We start from the raw sequence: 18,858 nt of genomic DNA on the forward strand, positions 1-18,858 counted from the left end.
CGAACCTACTCGCAGCCAATTTCTTCACATTGCAAGGTTATTTTAGCAACAACATGATTCTAAGCGGTTTCCACATACGCCCTCATCTTTCGTCTCCACTTATTTACTCCTCACTTCTTCCTTCTAAGCACGTTTTTCCATCCCTTCAACAAAGCAAAGGGAGTTATGTGTCCCCAGCTCGGGTATATTGGTGCTAATGGCCAGACTGGAGGAATGCTTGAGGACAGCACAGTCTACAATTTAACCCAGTCCCTTCTGTTTCCTAGAATGAAGGTTTCAGGTTGGAGCATGTGGTTTGTATTTTCACAAGCGTATGGCTTGTTTGCATGTATGCAGTCTTGAACGTTCAGCACCTGAAAATCAGAGCCTGTAAATAGCCTGCCACATTAGGAAATCTAGGCTGTGCTGCTTGTTTACTCTGAGTACAAATGTCATCTTGGCAGGTGATACATCTCCCCTCTTGCATACAGAAAGTTTGTAATTTGATTGCTGAGCTTAAGTAGCATAGGCTTGGTAATGAATTTTAAAGTTTGTGTTTCTGTTCTTCAGTGACCGTGTGCACACGATGTGAAGGTGCCAAGCAAGTTGGTGTTCTTTGAAGCTGCTTTCAGATGTTCTGTTACTGTGTATGTGTTGAGCTAATCAGAGGGATTTGATATTTTGAGACTGGATAGATGAATTAAGGAGAAAAAAATTGGTTATTGTAATTTCAAATGAAGTTAGGGCACAGACTGTTCTAAATAATGGCTCCTGGCTGTGGCATCTTGTCAGATGGTCCACTTGCAATGTTCATTAATAGCAGTTACTACTAATGTAGTAATGTTTTGGACTGACACAATACTTTACAAAGAATCAGCGCCAGAAAAACAGATTGAGATTCAGCAGTTAATACTGTTCTAAGCCTTGGAAATAACCTCAATATTTTTTTCCTTTAAAATGAAACGAAAACTTCCATAGTAAATCATTATGACATTAGTAATAATTTAATTTTTCCATTTAGCTCATACATAGATACACTCTGTATTTTTTCTTCCAAGTGATTTGGGAAACAAGACAAATCCAAAGTGTCCTGATGCCTGATTAGATTGATGACATTCCAGAATAGATGGGAAAAGTTATTGAGAAAGTGCATGTTTACAGGAAAAAGGTAGCAAATGATAACTAAATGTATCCAGCTGTAAGGCTCTGAAAATAGTTTTCGTGTTGTGTCTGGTGCGCCTTTGAAATCTACCTAGGAGGCATAAAATCAGAGGTGTGAAAAAGTTTGCTTTCCATCACTGCAGCTGACTGTTGTCTTCAGTAGGAAATTATAATTGGTAAATTCCTGCTCATTTGATTTATCAGGAGTTACTGAAATCATCTGGGTGACTTCCTCATGTTATCTGACAAGTGCTAATAAGCTGTAGTGTCTGTGTTCTTGATGTTACGTTTCTTGGAATAGTGGGACAGAGGTGCTTTGTCCAGCGTATTTTACCTACGGCACAGGGAATTGTGCCTTGATGGTTTTCTGTCACAGTAGAACTAGTTCTACCCATTACAAATGTTCCTCTTCTAGTATTGTGTCCTCCTTACCTTAACTCCTTGGGGAACTTCCCTTTTCCAAAGGAAAAAATTTCCAGTGACCATCCCAGTAATAATCCTTTTTGTGGGGTGACATTTTTTTGTTACATGTTTCAGTGTCTGTCTTTAATGAAATGCAAATTCTAGCTCTGCTTTCACAGTACACCGTCTCCTTTTAGCAAGTCCTTTGTTTCAAGTAGCCTGACTGTGCAGTGTTTTAGTTGCCTGAGAAACCACATCTAGTTACATCATTGCTACACTGGTGAAAAAAGTGGTGTGTCCCTGAGAAAGCTTTCTGAGTGTTCCCAGTGATGGATACAGTGTTTCCCAGCTGAGATTGATCGGGTGTTTATAACAGCAGGAAACGGGCATGCTGGGGTCTTTAAAATCAGGCGCTTCTGGTGTAGAAAGTTTTCAAACTGAACAAGCTGGGCTGTCTTCCGCGGGTATGGTGGAAGCATTTTCTGGTCATTTTGTGATTTTTTTTGACAGCTTTGCAGACTGAAATGGATGAAGCCTGAGAACCGACCTGTCTAATGAATATAGCCTGCGTTCTGCGGCATTGTGCCAAAGCGTGGATTTGGGCTGAGGGAGGGCTGTGTTTTGCGAGTGCTTCGGAGCACGAGCAGCTGAACTTTGTTTATATCATTGCAGGCCATAAAGTGTGCTGCTAAGAAATGCTCTATTGCATGAGCCTCTAGTGGAGCGTGTTCTCAGGGAATGACTCTTAGCTTGAATTACTCTGGAAAAGGAGGCTGCCTAAAAGCAAATCTTCCTATCCATTACAGTGAGTTGTCTTTACTTTTGCCTCCCTTTGGCTGGATATTAGGGACCCATATCTAGAGGGACCTCCATGTGCAGCTCAGCATCTGAGGAAGCCACTTCTCAGCTGCTCCTCTTGTCTCCCTTTAGACTGTGAATCCTTTTTTTTCCTGTGCTAATGGATATAGAAGGGCCCATCCTATAACTGCAACCTGGTTTTTTTGTCTGTAGCTGTACTCCTTAAACCACAGTTTCCCACTTATAAACGAGAGTGTGCTTGGAGAGAGTGAATTTCATGGGGCATCTCCTCTGGAAGTCAAGAAGGAGTGGGTAGAGCCTCCACCCAGCAAAAGGTTCACACATCAAAATAGTGATCCTAAGGGCATGCACTTCTTAAAAGAAGGAAATGTAAAATCCTGCTGTGAGATCCTGACCAAGGTATTTGCCTCACATCTGCCCCTCAAATTCCTTCTCTCTGCCCCTGTGTGACAGATTTATGTGACATTCCAGATCTGCCAACAGCTGAGGAACCTTGCTGTGTAGCTGCAATATGTGCACAGTATTTAGATTTAGGCTTCTAATTTTGAAGACTAAGATGAGATTCCGGAAGAGTCTTAATTTCAAGGTATTTACCGTTTTCTTACTCTTTTTCCTTCGGGCTGGAGCCATAGTTTGTACTATATTTAAAGTTTCTGGGCTGATTGCCAGCACTAATATGTCATTTCAGTAGACCAGCCATGCTGGTTCTGCTAGGGCCTCTGAAATGGCCCGTGCATCTGTTACGGAGAATGAAGAAGCTATGGGCCACTCTCTGGTATTTGATGCCTTGCTGTTGCAATAGGTTCATTGGGGGCCCTGCTGGACCTGACTTCCACTGTGCAAAGTGTTGAACAGTAGGGGACATCATTGTTCTGGAGAGGTGTACCATGCAGAGATACAAAATGGGTAGAAACAAGACCCAAAGAGCACTCGAAGAGTTCTAGGAACTTTCCTCTAGGAACGTAGCTTTCATCTGGAGCAGACCGCGCTGCCTGGGAGCCTGGCCATTCTGAAGGGAATGCAGTGAGACCCCACGTGGAGCAGCTGGTTCTGACATCACTGATAACGATGGCAATATTTGCTGCTCAAACTTGGGATGAAATGGCTTTATTTATTTAACCATCTGTTTGCAATAGATTCTCACCATCTTTTTCTTTTATCCACAGATTACTTTTATATCCATATGCCACATTTTGCTGTTCTAACAGCTTCTCAAAGGATTGCTATTTTTAGTCCTGTAATAATGGATGTATGCATGACTCCTCAGCTAGCAAGCAGATTGTTAACTCAGATTGGTGCCTGGTTCTTGCATTTCTTGTATTTTGAGTCAACTATACATTTTGAGGTAGAATATCTGGGATAAAGCAGAAGCAGGTGTATAAAACCAAAGGGGAAGTCAAGAACATCTGTTTTTCCATTATATTCTTTCCCTTTTCTGCTGAGTGCTTCTGGGGTGCGTTGGACTTACTGGAGATGTACTGCACTGTTGCACTGCACAGGTTGCGCCATGTCCAGTAATCCCATACAAGTGGCTGAAGTCAGAAATAAAATGAATAAACAGTAGGACACTGGATTAGTCTTACAGGAGGCAAGTCAGTGTGTCAAAGTTATCAGGAGATTTCCTGCTTCCTGGCACATTCCCTTTGTTGAGCTGTGGTCTTTGCAGGAATGGATACACTGTAATTATGTAAAATAAGTTAGTTGGCTTAGTGCAATGATGCTTACGCATAGCTCTTCAGTGAAATAATCGTGTGGAATAGGTGGTCTGGGGGAGTATTTGCCCCAGCCATCCATAGGCATCTGACAGACTAGATGGTTAAGTTAGCCAGGTAAATTCCCTGGGCTCCCAGCAGGAATGTGGTTCTTGCTGAGTGTAGATGGTGTCGGGGAGATAATTCAGTAGCCAAGTGCAGGAGCCTGACCTTAGGTAATGTGAGTAGATCTCTCAGCATGCGTGTCTTTTACAGTAAACAAGGGAGAGTTCTGCCTATGATTGTATCCTTGTCCCAGTGGGGTTATCTGTAAGATAATTATGTTCTTTGAATTTTCCAGTTATTTTTGAGGGAATATACTTTTCTTTGTCCTTTTTGACTGCAACTTAATAGAACTAGCTGAAGTACTAATCAAGAAGAGTAGCTATTAGAAATGGTTGTCCTCTTTCAGAAGTAGCTAAAAATAGTACCTAAACAGCTAGAAGTATGTGGCTTCTCTGACAACAGAGGAGATGGAAGAATACAAATTTTGAAAGAGTGGAGGGTCAAAACCATGTTAAAAATCCAGAGGAGTAATGAAGAAATGTAACATTTCCCAAATAGGAGAATTTTTTCTTGTGCATGTCTGTTATAAAATACAAACTTATGCTTAGGGAATAGGTTGATCATCAAAATCACACAGGTTAGAAATATTTCTCTGCTATACAAGTTTTTTCGCACCTTCTAAAGCACTTGGTATCCTCTGCAAAAGGCAGTGTAGACCATTAAATGGATGGCTGATCTGATCTGATTTGCTCTGTCAAGCAGCATCTCTTACCTCTATTTTCCTTTAAAAACACAAGGATTTCTCTCAGCCTCTCCAGTTTTACTGACGAGTTTTTTGTCATGCTTTCAATGCAAAGTCAAGCTGAGTTTGTTGTCAAGGGTACATACCAGAGGAGGGACTTAAACCACCACAATCCCCTGCGCATGCTCTCACCTAGCGCTTAAAAATTCTCTTTCTATGGGAGTTTTGTTTACACCAGGTATGAGTTGCCTTTTTTCACTTGCTCCATGTCCACATGCTGACACCATTTGCTCATGTTTCGTTCTTTCCTATAGGATCTTTCAGCTGGTGTTTTCCAACTATCATCTTCCACCAACAGTTGCTTTTCTTCCTCTTTTAGGCCAGAAAGTGTTAAATTCTCTTGTCATTTGTTCTTAAGATGCCAGTCCTGGAAAACTCTGCCAGTTAAATTGACTGCAGCTAGGAAAAGGAGGTGCTTTCCCATCAATAGGAAAACCATTATTCACAGAATCACAGAATCGTATAGGTTGGAAAAGACCTTTAAGATCATCGAGTCCAACCATAAACCTAACACTGCCAAGACCACCACTAAACCATGTCCCTAAGCACCTCATCCAAACGTCCTTTAAATACCTCCAGGGATGGCGACTCAACCACTTCCCTGGGCAGCCTCTTCCAATGCTTGATAACCCTTTCAGTGAAGTAACATTTCCTAATACAGCCCTTGTTGAACTAATTCTGTGATAATAGAACAATATACAGAAAGAAGCTGGTGGAGGTGTAATGATAAAAGAGATATAGGTCTCACCCAGTTTATATGGAATCTTCAGGTATTTCATTAGTGTGACAGGATTTCCATCTCTGACGTGTGAGATTGCAGAAACTTTATTCATAACTACTCCTCAGCTGAGTGTTACAGCTTATTAACAATGAAATCAACAGGAATAATCAGTTTTCAGTATAAGGACTTTAAACCTTTAGACCTGTAATCCAGAATGCATTGCACGATTACAGTAAACCCTTCAGAGAAGTTAATGGGGCAATGTACACTTGCAAGAGACGGCAGAAAACAGCCACATTTCCTTTTCCACGGGTTAGAAAACAGGCAGACTAGAAGACATTGGCTTTGCAGGCAGGAATATCTTCCTCTGAGTTAAGCTGCCACGGGTTCTTGTTGAAAATGGTATGATTTTAATATTCTACAGAAAACTGTATTAAAAGGAGGGGAAGGGAGAAATCTGTAAAGGCAGAGCAGCAATTTATTCTTTTTATTTCATTAGCTTCTGTAGCTGTGCCAGCACACATTCTAGCCAGTCTTTGTTAAAATAAAAAATAATGCTATCATTTGCAGCCAGGTTTCCATATGAACAGAAACAAAGACTCAGTAGCACGAAGCTTCATCTCATAAGGAAATCTCTTTTCTTCAAATATTCTGGTAGGTTATGAGGATTATACTTTTTTTTTTCTACTCCTGTTTTCTGAAAAGCTTTATAAATTTACCTAATTTCAGGAAACTGTTTTCTTTAAAAAGATGAACGATCCTTAAAAAAAAAAGGAAGTTGGGTTTGCATCAACTTTGATACATGGCTTGTTAAATCAAACCAAGCCGGATACCTTTGTGGTACAATGAGGAAAAAAAATGTTGTAGTGTAAGTTCATATTGTGTGTGTTATTTCATAACTTTGCATGAAACGTGCTTTGCTTCTGATTGACGCCTGAAGTTGTTGTTTTAAGAGATAGGCTCTTTGGAACCTTTCAGGAAATGCTGACCTGACTGCGGGGTGTACTTCTCCTGTGTAACAAAAGGGGGGACAAAAAGGTAGCTTTTACTGGCAAGGGAAACTGGCTTTACTTATGTCATCAATCAGCTCTGTGTTAGAGAACCAGGATGCCTCTTGTGTGAACTGTTAACATTTAACACGTTTCTAGCTGAATGGCTGGTTTTTAAGAGCTATTGACAACGATGCAATAACTGCAATTAAAATCTCCATAATAAACTACAGTTTTAATCCCAGATACCAACAGAAATTTCTGATGACCTCAATGAGGGAACTGAAATTTCTTGATGACCAATGAAAACTTAAATTATCTTTATGGCTGTCATTTAGTGTATCAGACAGCTGTAAATTGGTATGTCAGACTACTTGTTTGAATTGAGGTATTTTATAAAGAAATTGAAAGCATAGATCCCATTTTCAATATGGTTTGAGGATCAGAGATGAAATCTTAGAAACCGAAGTAACTGTGAGCAGGTGTCTCATTAACACTTGAAAATGTGGCTTGGATTACTTAACCAAAGGATATAGAAATATGATGACATTTTTCATAAAATTAAAAAAATATTTTTTCTTATAGCCATTTGACCAAAAGCAATGTTTTCTGTGGGCCTGTGTGCATTCTGGCATTTTCAAAGAAACCCACAAAACCTGACATGAACTGGAAAGTTGAAGGACTGTGATTTGTTAAGTTAAAACAAAGTAGACATTCTCAACCTATTGAAATATTTTGTTGAAAAATAAATCCATATAAGTGATAGGGTATCATACAAAGATAAACATCTGCATTCTGTTGAAATCAATTGACCTAAGTAAAACTTTGTAGATAGCTGTGTTTTGCAAGATAGGTCTTTACTTTTTGGTGGTTTCAGGTTTTTTTTTCAATTCCTTTTTGGAAGAAGAATTTCATGGTCAAATAGACTGTACAATATTAAATATAGAAAGCCTTCTTTTCTTTTTCCCCTCTGCCTGGACCTTTTCTGCAGAAACTTTGCTGTGGTTTATCTTTTCAAGTTCCCATAATAAAGAATTGGCTAGTTTAATGATGAAGGTGAAGTCGGTAAGATTCAGATATTATGTGAGCCTCAAACAAGAAAAGTGAAAAAGGTATTTGGAAACTTTCTCTAGAAAGAGAAAAATTGTTTTACTGAAACAACTAAAAAAGCTTGGGCTTTTCAAAGAATTGCTAGGAGACTCTTTTCTGATATATGAAGGAAATGCTAGGTCTTTGATCAAAACAGTGGTGATGAACTAAATGGGACTCTGTGCCACATGTTGTTTCATAGTAAGTGCTAACCTGGAGGAGGAAGGAAATGGGGACTGAGTCAGGGGACTGGCCTCTTCCTGTCGATCAGTACTGACCAGACTGATAGGGAAATGCAGATCAGCAGAGCTTGGGGGTTGGTATGTGAGCTATAAGAGCTGTTAAGGCTGCATGTTTTAGAGCTCTGTGTGGAGTTTGGGTAACCTGTCTCGATACTGAATCGGATTACAGTTATTTTCTGGCTTCCTGGTTATTAGTTTGTAGTCTGAAACTTTATTTTCTTTTGTAATGTAAACCATAGCTGAACAGTAGTCTTGGTCAGCAATATTAATCCCTATCCTGATAATTCTTGCTCAGCCTAGATAACATACCAAACCCTTTATACCTTGTCTACCAAGATATTTTTTCTCTTGTCCCCTTCACTCTTAATTATTTTATTTGAAGCACTGGCTTGATACCACACCACCCAGCGAATTTCATTTGAAGTACAGGGAGCACAAAATTTAGGGCTCTGCATCACCATGAGAATATAACATTAGACTTGTGGGAGCCAGATGTCTCTCCTCAGTTCCCACATGCTGAACTCAGGAGGGAGGAAACCTCCGCTGCTGTCAACTCTGCTGGAGTTAATGAAGTTCAAGTCTACCATCTAGCTTGGTACAGGGGATTCTAGCTGTACCAGGGGATTTCTGGTAAGGAGAGGAGGGAATCTCCGGGTCAGACTGGATTGTTGAGACATCTTAAAACTATATTGCTACCTTGTAAGGACTTTGATCAGATAGGGACCTTAAGTCATTGTTACTGTACTTCATCACCTAACAGCTTTTCTCAAAGCAGTGGACTTTCATTGCACTTTACAGGTGCAGCTGAAAGGCTGGTCTGATGGCAGCTAAACATATGAGTGCTTATATAGCCCTGACTAAAGCAGTCCTAGATAAATACTGTGACACATACAAACTGCTTTCTAGTCTGCAGCTCAGCCTAGCTAGGTTTTCTGTTTCTGAACACAACTTAGTCGTGCATGTTTGCGCATTTTTATCAATGGATAAATGACTCTCCTGCTCAATTAGATACGTGCTAAACCCGTCACTGATTCATGACCTGCGTCACAGGTCTATGCACATGCACTGGGCTCTAGATTTCATCGAAAGTCTGATTGTGGTACTGTGTGATGTACATCTGGCAGAATCCTTAGCGCTCCTGGCACAAATAACATTAGTATGTACTTTGTACAGAAAATATTTTAAGTAACAACCATGTGACACAATCATGAAGAGATGGGTCTAAACACACAAGCATTCATAGCGTGTCCCTACATAGGTGTAGATCCCTTCATTTTTACAGGCCTTGCTGCTGCTGACCTGAGCTACTTTTGTAAGGCTGTGGTCATCTTTGTTCTCAAAAGGAATGACTGTTCATTCCTGTGGTGGCAGTCAGTTTTCTTTTACTTGTGTAAATCACTGAGTGTGCGTGTGTAAACATTTCAAAGTAAAGTAACAGCATTTTTTCCAGGTCCCAACTTAAATGGATAAGCAAAATTTATCCTCTTATTTGTTTGCATCAGGAAATACTAAAGGATTTTGTGTTCTATACATCTTATTATGCTGACTCTCTGAGCCATTTCAGAAGCTGGTATAGCTTCGTGTTACGTTAAAACTGAGTTTAGTCTTTCTGGAAGCCCTCTATATGGAGGGCAATTGTTGAATTAGATGTTAAAATGAAGTGAATTAGGGTAGTATCTTTTAGCTGTTCCCTCACTATAGCTTGTCCTTGTTTTGTTAGCTAGTTTCCTGCAAAAAGAAACCATTCTCAGTTAGCATACTGTTATCCTTGGTGTTGTATAGGGCTGTTGCAGCGTCACGTGATTGGACTAAAATGCTTCTCTTTGACACATCTACAAAACTGAGATGGCACTTACCTAAATGAAATTAAATTGAAGGTCATGTTCAGAAGGTGCTGGCCTCCCAGCTAAGTTGGACATCTCAGCTGTCTAGCCCAACCATTAATTTTTAGTACTGGCAACTATGATGGCCATGGATCTATGGCCATCTATCATAACAAACTATGATGGTTTGTTAATTTGCTCTTAAAAGACCAGGCTGAACTCCAGGTCAACTCAAATGCATATTTTTCATCTCCATTATAGCAAAGTTCAAAACACTTTTGGAGCAACTGAATTCCTAAAACTTCAGGTCAGAGTTTGCTAATGGGAAATGGTCCTTTAGAGAAAAGCATCGTCGTTTCTTTCCTGCGGTAGCATGGAGTTGGTCTTTGTGAGTCACAGCATCTTTGAAGCAGCAGTGCATGCTTGCCATCTCTTCTCTGCATTTTCTCTTTGGAGCTTGAGAGGTCATGTATCTGTCACATTGCCTGCTTTATCATAAATAGACTGGTGGAAACTTCCAGGAAAATCCTGTAAAGGCTTTTGGAAGTGTCCTATAGTACCCCCAACTAACTATTTGTACTAATTGTACTCAGCACTGAGGATGTGTGGGTTTATATACCTAAAAGTCTGTGTGTTTAGCAGAGAGGGGTAGTGTGTTGTGGTTATAAAGTGGAAATCTGAGTGTCTCATACAAAAAATAACATTCCTAATACACACTCCTGCAATTGCTGGTTATTGATCAGTGGAAAACTGCCAAGTCCTTCACAGATAACATTGTTCTGGGGGAGAGAAAGCAGTTCTGGGAGTGGTGTTGCTTAAAGTAATAGTTCTTTTTTATAATAAACAATGACGTTATTGGTGTGTGGAGATAATTGTAGATGTTACATTGGTTCTTTTCAGATGTAGTTAGAACTTCATTGATGCTTAACTTATGTGGTTTTTTACTTTAAAAGTAATTTGATTTACAGTGGAGAGTGGAAAGCAATGGCGCTTTCACTCCTGTGTGTATTCACATTGATACAACCATGCACAGAATGTGTATGCACTGGGAAGACAAAGGGACCCCAATACTCCTTTCAGTGTTTTTTTTCTTTTAAATAGAAATAATGATACTGTAAAAGAAATAATTATTACTGGATTTCTACTGTAATCGAAATAATTACTACTGTAAAAGTTGAAACAACTCTGGCATGTTTACTGCATATAACAGCAGAAGGCTTTCAGAGTGCCTCTTGATTTCTGTTCCATACTGTCTTTGGGAAAGTCACCTTCACGAGCATTGAGACCACGTGTAAGTGGATGGTCTAACGCAAGTACACTTGGACCTCGGAACTCAGCTGAAATGGCGTGGCAGACAGTGCTATTAAGTAAAGTTACTGATTTACCTTGATAAGAGGGACCAATTAAATGAGCAGCACTGGGGTCCAGAGTACTAACAAAGGGAAAAGTTGTAACTTCTGCATTGGTTTTGTAACTTTCAGAGTGAGAAGCCTGTAAGAGTATCTTGAATGTAAAACCAGCCACTTCTCAGTTCCCTCACAAGAAGAAAACGTAGTATTTCCAGGAACGTTAATGCTTTTGAAGGTTTCTTGTTTTGTTTAAGACTGCTTCTAATAGTTGTTGTAACCTATTTGCAAGATGATCAGATTGTAATTGTTAATTATAGACGGGAACAGTTGTCTTTCTGTGGGCGGAGTTAGATACTGAGACTTTTCTCTTTGAGCGTACATGTGGCAATGCAAGTAAGATTTTCTGTTGAAGATGACTCTGGAATCAAAGACTAGGAAATGAAGATTTTTACAGTAAGTTGTCGACTGTCTTCAAGTATTGGCATTTAGTATTTTGATTCTGGACACTATTTCTTAACAATCCTTTATTTCTGTTTCAAACGCTCTATCTATTGCAAACCAGATGTTAGGATTTTAAGTGGTTTGTTTGGGATGTGTGAGTGTCAACCCAAGAGGGAGCAGTGGTGTGGTTTTTAACAGGGCACAATACAGGAAGGCTATGAAGGTACACTCAGTCAGTTTGTCAGACAGGTTCTTTTCTTTATTCAGCCTTTTGTTTAATTCAGCCCTGAGCAGATGAACTGGGCTGAGAAGTAGTTGAGAAATCATGATTTGACATTAAGGAGAAATAATTCCTTTTTGCATTCCCTCCACATGCACCTTAAACACTTGTGTGAGACTAGATTTTAATCCCTGTGACATGTTCCATTCTGCTGAGCGGCTTGAATTTCTGTCGGGGGACTAAGGATGCAAAATCTTGTCCCTAACATTTAAAGCAGACTAATTTGTCTGCAGTGCTATGCACAGTCCTTGTAATTAAAAAGTTCAAGGCAAATGCCAAGTGGCTGCAGAATGTCCTTTTTTTTCTTTTTTTTTTTTTTTTTGTAAGGCACTTCAAGTCTGGATGAAACATCTGTTTCCTCCTCCCCACAGCTCATTTTGGAGATTAATATGATTCTAGTGAAATCTCACAGTGACATGTGCTGCTGTTCAGTGAAGATGTTTCAAACACCTACATGAAAACTAATTGCCGCTTCTGCCATTCACTGCCTCTATTAAAAAAAAAAAAAAAAAGAAAAAAAGAAAAAGAAAATAATTTCAAAAAGTCTTGTGAGCTAAAAGTGTAGTTGCCAGTCTCAGTTAACACCTGCAATAGGAAGCTGTGGCAGAAAGTACTTGAAAACATGCAATTATTTGGCATTGCCCATGCCATATGTGCTGAGAGATCACTGCCTCTGCAAACATGACTGTTCTTTTGCCATCCATTTCTGTCCTCAACGTGAAGAGCAAAGAGAGTGTAGAGCTCAGGGGGGAGATACATATACAGAGATATATTGAGTCCCTTTCTTCTGCACAAATTCTGTTTGGATTTTGGGAGTCAAAAATTTGGGCTTGAAATACGTTGTGTTTTCTGTGCAGAGATAAATTTGCTGTGTCTCTACAGTCCATTAAAAATCCAGATGCTGGTGAGTAACTGTGGTGGGTGCATACCATCCAAAATTTCAAACCAACCAACTTTCTTAAGTTTTGCCACTCCCTGTGACTGGGTGCAGCACCCTCCACTGTGCAGAGCCGTTTACACAGTGATGACAGGACCTGTTTCTGTGTTTAGATCATTTTTGGGCCCAGGCTCCTTGAAAACAAGTGAAAAGCATCTCTGTGAGCTGGGCTGACCTCTGGCTGGGCTAACAGGTTGAGCTGAGGTTGAAGATGTTTTTGCAAACAGAGGCTTTTTTAGAATTAATGTCCTTTTCCTCAGCTATCAGACTAACCACTGCATATTCGTTAAAGCTTCTCCTTGTAAATAGACTAATACTACTTGATGCAGCTGACTGCTGTGAAATACAGAGGCGTTTTTGTCAGTTCCTGGAAAAAACTGACATTTCAGTTTGTCTCCCCTTCATCTCAGGCTCTCTCAGTTGGTGTGAAACTGTGTAGGTCTGGTGAAATCAACAGAACGATTGTTAGGAGGAGTTACCATCCCTAGCTTTCTGGTACTGTCTGTGCAGCTGAGATGCCTTAGTCGTGACCACCTTCAGTGTTGACTTAAAGTAATCTGCTTTTTTTGGCACTGACATGGATTGGGACTGCTTTCACAAGCATGCCCATGAGATAGTAGTACAGTAACAGCTGTATATTTAAATGTCAATCAGTGTAAGGCAATGCCCCCAAAGCCACCAGTACAATTTAATAAGACAGATCTAGCAACAGAGGGCAAGTAATGAGTGCTTCTTGTCAGGATGCCTCCAGTCGTGATGGTAAAATCCCCGCGAAGAAGGTGGAAATCCCCATGGCCTGAATTTCTTGTTATGAGAATGGTGTCTCAAAGGACAAAGTAGCTCAGTTAATTTAATGTCCTGAAGTGTTTTTAAAGATGCATCTTGAGATTACAAACCAGAAAACTAGATAGGAAAGAAAGAGTACCCTGAAGAGAGACCCAGTATGTTTTAGTGAAGATAGCTATATATACACACATATATTTTAAGGTCAACATTTGAAGAGCTCTTTGCCCAAAACTTGAATCTGTTGCTGCTTATAGAAATGAAATTGTGTGTTTATCTAAGCCATTGAGATGTAATTTCAGTTTATACCATGTTAGCACAACTAATCCTTTCAGTGATGTTCAGCTTCTGCCAATTCAGTCAATGGACTAATTGTGTGAAGTGAAGCATACAAGCACAGCAGTGTTTTATGTACTACATCTTACCACTTCCTGACCCTGTCTCACTGCACACTACCTTCTTGCAGTCTACTAGCCAGATCTGTTGTAGAGTTAGAAATGCCCAGATTAATTTTCCCTGCTTTGACAAGCTCCTTTACATTGCAGGAGGCCAGCTTTTATAGTGCATCCATAGGAAGTGTCTCCACTACAGCCTTTCACCATGCAGGAGACAGACTGAAGATGTAGGCAGCTGGCAAATGTGAAAGCAAGGAAGAGGTGTTCTGAGGTTGACAGTGCTTTTTATAGTATGCGCATTTTCTGGGAAGGGCATAAGAAGGGAGATAAACAGGAGGTGATTGTGGCAAGCTGAGAAGTAGCTGTAGCAGACCAAGATGTTCCAAAGAGAAGATCGCAGCAAAAAGGTAAGGGTGCCAACTTCATCCTGTCCTTTTCCTGCTGCTTGAATATTTTCTTCAACATCAACAATTCTTCCTTTGAAAATGCTGACATTTTCTGGAGAATCCTATAAATACTATAATAGCCATTCAGCATTACTTTGAGAAAAATACAGTAGTATTTTTATAGCTCACTCTAGCCCCCTCAATTCCTACTCCAAAAGTTTTTTTTCTCTAGGAGCTCTGCAGACTGATAAAATATTGATAACAGTTCAAAGATCAGAAATATCTCTGCATAACTGCTGTATATAGAGTAATAGTCAATCAAGACAGGGCGGCAAGTCATGTAGCAGTTGATAAAGTCCTACGGAATACTTTGACTCAAGACTAGAAATAACTGAAAATAACTGAAAAACTCTGAAACTCTTATTCTTAAATAAACTGTTTTTACTTAAGGGTCTGCTGGCAAGGATGTATGACTAAAAGGACTATGAACCTCTGTTGTCAAAAGCAGTGTCATAATGTCATGCGTGCATCAAGGGGAGAGCATCAAGGGGTTAATGTGATTGTGTTCAATCACAGTTCAATGCAGAGTTGCAGTGTAATCTAGGATGTTACTCAGCTTTGGCCTAAGTCTACTGTCAGCTGAATAAATTACAAAGTTCCTTGCATCAGCATGGATTTGGGCCAAAACTGAGGGATTTTGAAAATCCCACTGGTAGTGTTCTCAGCGCAATTGTTTTAATGTAGCTTACAGCTAGATCAATATTCATGTTCAGTCATCTAATATTTCTTTCCTGTTTCTAAGTATACTTGAGGAAGTCTTACTAAAAATGATAATGTTCACAGTTTTAACTTCTCTTATTTTAAAAAATACTTAAGCCAGCTTTCTGTAGACCTTCTCTGTGGTCTTCACTCCTGGGCAGTGAGCATATATGGAAAACACAGTAGTACTGTAAATTGTTGCAAGACTTTTTATAATGTTGTGAGAAACAGAAGAGGGCGTTAAAATGATAACATAGTGTGCAATGATGACAGCCTCCTAGATGGAAACAAAGCTTCCCCTGATTTTGAGTAAGACTTGGTCTGAATGCTCCTGAAAAAATCCTATCCCTAGTTCTTTGGTTTTTATGGGAGCACCTGGTAGGATATGTCAAACAATGTTAGTTGCAGCAATTGGCCTTGATAACAGTTTCTAGTTTCCTGGTTATCAAATTTCTGCTCCAGGTCAGGCTTCATATATTCAAATGGGACCACACTTGCCACCTGATGTTTTGGAAAAACATGCCTGGAAGCTGAAATGTATGTGGTAGCTGTGGGACTGACTGCCTTCAAAATTTGAGTGCTGTAAGCATTGAGAACAGAGCTTGGAAGCTTGGATGGCTTGGAGGGCCATCATTGTTTGGATGAACTGAGCAGCTTAACATCTCACCAGAAAGTAACAGATGATGACTTCCTAATATTTCTAAAGCGTGGCAGGCTTTGAGGCCTGGCCTAGTTTTTCATTGGCAATGGGCCAAGTCATGTTATTAAAATGAAACGCATGCGTACAGGATTTCCCACGTAAGGTTCTTGGCACCTTTTGGGTCTTAGCACAAGCACTTCACAGCTCTGAGGTCTGTCAGAGCAATTGAGAAATGAAGTAAATTCTTAGAACACTCTCAATGGTCTGGACTGAATGACCAAATTCTAATGTGCCTGAATGACTGTCCTTGTCATTTGTCTTTCAGGTCCTCAGGCTCCATCAGCCACCAGCTGATCATATTGCAGCAGCGTAGGTGTTGCCATGAGGATCAGGAGGTGTCCTGTCTGCTTCACAGCTTGTCTTTTGGTCCTGCTGGGTAAACACCAGAGAAAGCCCAATATAGAGGCAGAGCACACGTTTTAAGAGAGCTCACAAGCCCATTCCTGCACATACATGCATCTGTGTAAGAGTACTCCAAGTCCAGGGGCATCTGTGGCACTGCATGGATTTAAGAACTATTGCATGTGTGGGCTTAGACTCTGCTTTTTGAGAGATGATGCTCCGACGAGGATTTATTCTATTTCTCCCCCGACTTGTAGGCCTGCTGGTGGTGGCCTGTTGCTCGGTGTCTATTGTTTATATGTTGGCTTGCACACCCAAGGGTGACAACCAGCAGCTTGCCTTGCCCAGGGTGCACAGTCCGACTGCGAAGGAGGGGTATGAAGCCATTCTGCAAGAGCGAGAAGAGCAACACCACAACTACATCATCAGCTTGAAGAAACAAATTGCCCAGCTGAAGACTGAGCTCCAGGGCAGGAGTGAGCAGCTTAGGAACGTGCAGGACCAGTACCCAGACCCCTTGGACATTCGGCTTGACCACAGTAACCCAGAGAAGGCCCAGTCTAACCTGCTGGCTTTCCTCCGTTCCCAAGTAGACAAAGCAGAGGTGCACAGCGGCATTAAGCTGTCCACGGAGTACGCGGCCATGCCTTTTGACAGCTTTACCCTGCAGAAGGTGTACCAACTGGAGACAGGGCTGACGCGCCACCCAGAAGAGAAACCTGTAAGGAAGGATAAGCGAGATGAGTTGATAGAGGTGATCGAGTTAGCTGTTGGGAGTTTGAACAATCCAGAGGGGGACAGCAATGCAAAACACCGTGTATACACAGCCTCCGACTTCATTGAAGGTTTGTATGCAGACAGCAGGTTAGAAGGTCCACATAGTGCTCGTGAGGGGTTCTGATGTGACTGTGTTGCTGAGGGAGATGGGCGTTATCTTGGAGCACAGATTTTGGGAACAGTGTTAGTGCTGTGACCCAGCGATCCTGTCTCAGGCACAACTGCAGAATGGCATCTTTCCTGGGGAACGGGACTTTGTGAAAACAGAGCCTGCCAGTCTCTCGTAGTGACCACCAAAGTATGCTCACAGCCCTCTAGTCATGCGCTTGCCTCGGAACTGACAAAGCAAGGAATGAATGACCAGTCTGCAATCCCAGATCTGTTACCAGTGTTCAGTTATCTGCAGACTGACAACTGCAGTTCAAATCCAAACTCCAGTGTTATCCTTACTTCCATGTGCACAGCTCTGCCAGAGTCAGAGTGGCAATACAGGTTTTGGGGACAGCAGCTGAGGAGCTCAGCTGGTATCAAATGACTAGGAAAGCTTAACCTTTACAGGGTATCTCCTGTACCGGGAGTGGTGCACCTTAGCCCTTGGATTCTAAAATGAGCTAAACAGTCTTTACCTTCACATGTAATATTGAGGCAGTAAGTGTGGATTTTTAAAGTGCCACTTCTAACAGGAACCAGTTTTTACTTCACATCTTCTGTCACTAAATCCAAAGTGCTTACTTGTTTCCAGTCAGACTGCTTTTTCCCAGCCAGACAGAGGCCCCAGATGTATTCCAGGAGTTGTGATGTCTCTGTGGTTGATACCTGTTCAGGTTAGCCTCTGCTGCACAGCAGCTCCAAGTTAAAAGGGCAGGAACATGTGCAGCAGAAACATGATATGAGACAAGATTTCACAGATCTTGTTTACAAGGGCTCATGACTGTTTCTCATTCAATAAGAGAGCTACATTTTTACTTGTAATATGGCTGTCCTAGTTTCACTTCATAGGAACTGGCATGTTCCCTGCTTGTTGTTCAATAGTGTTGTCCGTCAGCGAGATTTAATCCATAGCTGACCTAGCTGAATTTAGTACAGGAGGAAAAACTTGTCTTCCTCATCTTCAGATGTTTGTGCTGCAGACTTAGAGGGCATGTGGGTAAGATGCCTACCTTTTATGGAATGACTGCTCTAATGTGCTGAACACAAGCCCCCATGCTTATCCCAAATCACTAGTGATTTTGCCGTGGATTGTTTTCTTCAGCTAGTATTTATGAATAGAGCAGAGCAAAATGCATCCTCCATGTGATGAGGACAAACTATTGCTGTTGTGCAATGGCCAGTTGTTCATTTCCACTCTCTGTATGTGTTCTCTGGCGATCATGGTATCGAGAGGCAGTAGGTTCTTGAGGCCATGCCAGGATATACCTGCCAGTCGGGCAGGTGCCTCCCACAGCAGGGACATGAGTTTTCCAGACTGTGGAGACCTAGTTGAGGCAGGTCCTGGCTCCCCTCTGGTCCAGGCACTTCCTCCACACCAGTCAAATTCCTCTTGCTCAGACATGGGACCGGGGCAAGAGCAGGGAACTGGGAAGTGCTGCTGGCTGCCAGCATTTGAATGCATCGTGGAGCTACATGCTTCCAATCTCCTCCTTTCTGTTTGTTGTTTGGTTTATAATTTCAAAATATGTTTCTACTGTTTATTATAGGAGCTGAACAAGCATGTATGACTGGCACCAGCTCTTTCATGGGGAGAGGGTGAGGGGAAAGGAGGAGATGTTTCCTGCCATACATTGCTTAATATTCCATTAAAGTTACCCTTTTGCTTGCACTTACCCTGTGCCTTTCCGCACAATCAAGGGTCTTTGCCTGGGTACCAGTGCCATCCTTGGGGAACAAGGCAGAATCTGGTGTGCAGAAAGGCATGGGGAAGGGAT

At 41.2% G+C, this 18,858-nt stretch overlaps 1 protein-coding gene across 3 annotated transcripts in view; it reads left to right on the plus strand.

Annotated features, from left to right (window-relative positions):
- CSGALNACT1 (chondroitin sulfate N-acetylgalactosaminyltransferase 1) overlaps positions 1–18,858 on the plus strand; it is a 49,600-nt gene that overhangs the window by 17,082 nt on the left and 13,660 nt on the right. For 2 of the 3 annotated variants that reach the window (XM_075500777.1, XM_075500778.1), the window contains one exon: positions 16,080–17,001. In XM_075500777.1, coding sequence (XP_075356892.1) covers positions 16,368–17,001 — 634 coding nt within the window. In that variant the 5' untranslated portion in view covers positions 16,080–16,367. Of the gene's footprint in view, positions 1–14,119; positions 14,377–16,079; positions 17,002–18,858 lie in introns of all 3 variants that reach the window. The other variant, XM_075500776.1, reaches the window with a different exon arrangement.

This window comes from Mycteria americana, chromosome 4 (genome assembly GCF_035582795.1).
Source record: "Mycteria americana isolate JAX WOST 10 ecotype Jacksonville Zoo and Gardens chromosome 4, USCA_MyAme_1.0, whole genome shotgun sequence".
Taxonomy (NCBI): domain Eukaryota; kingdom Metazoa; phylum Chordata; class Aves; order Ciconiiformes; family Ciconiidae; genus Mycteria; species Mycteria americana.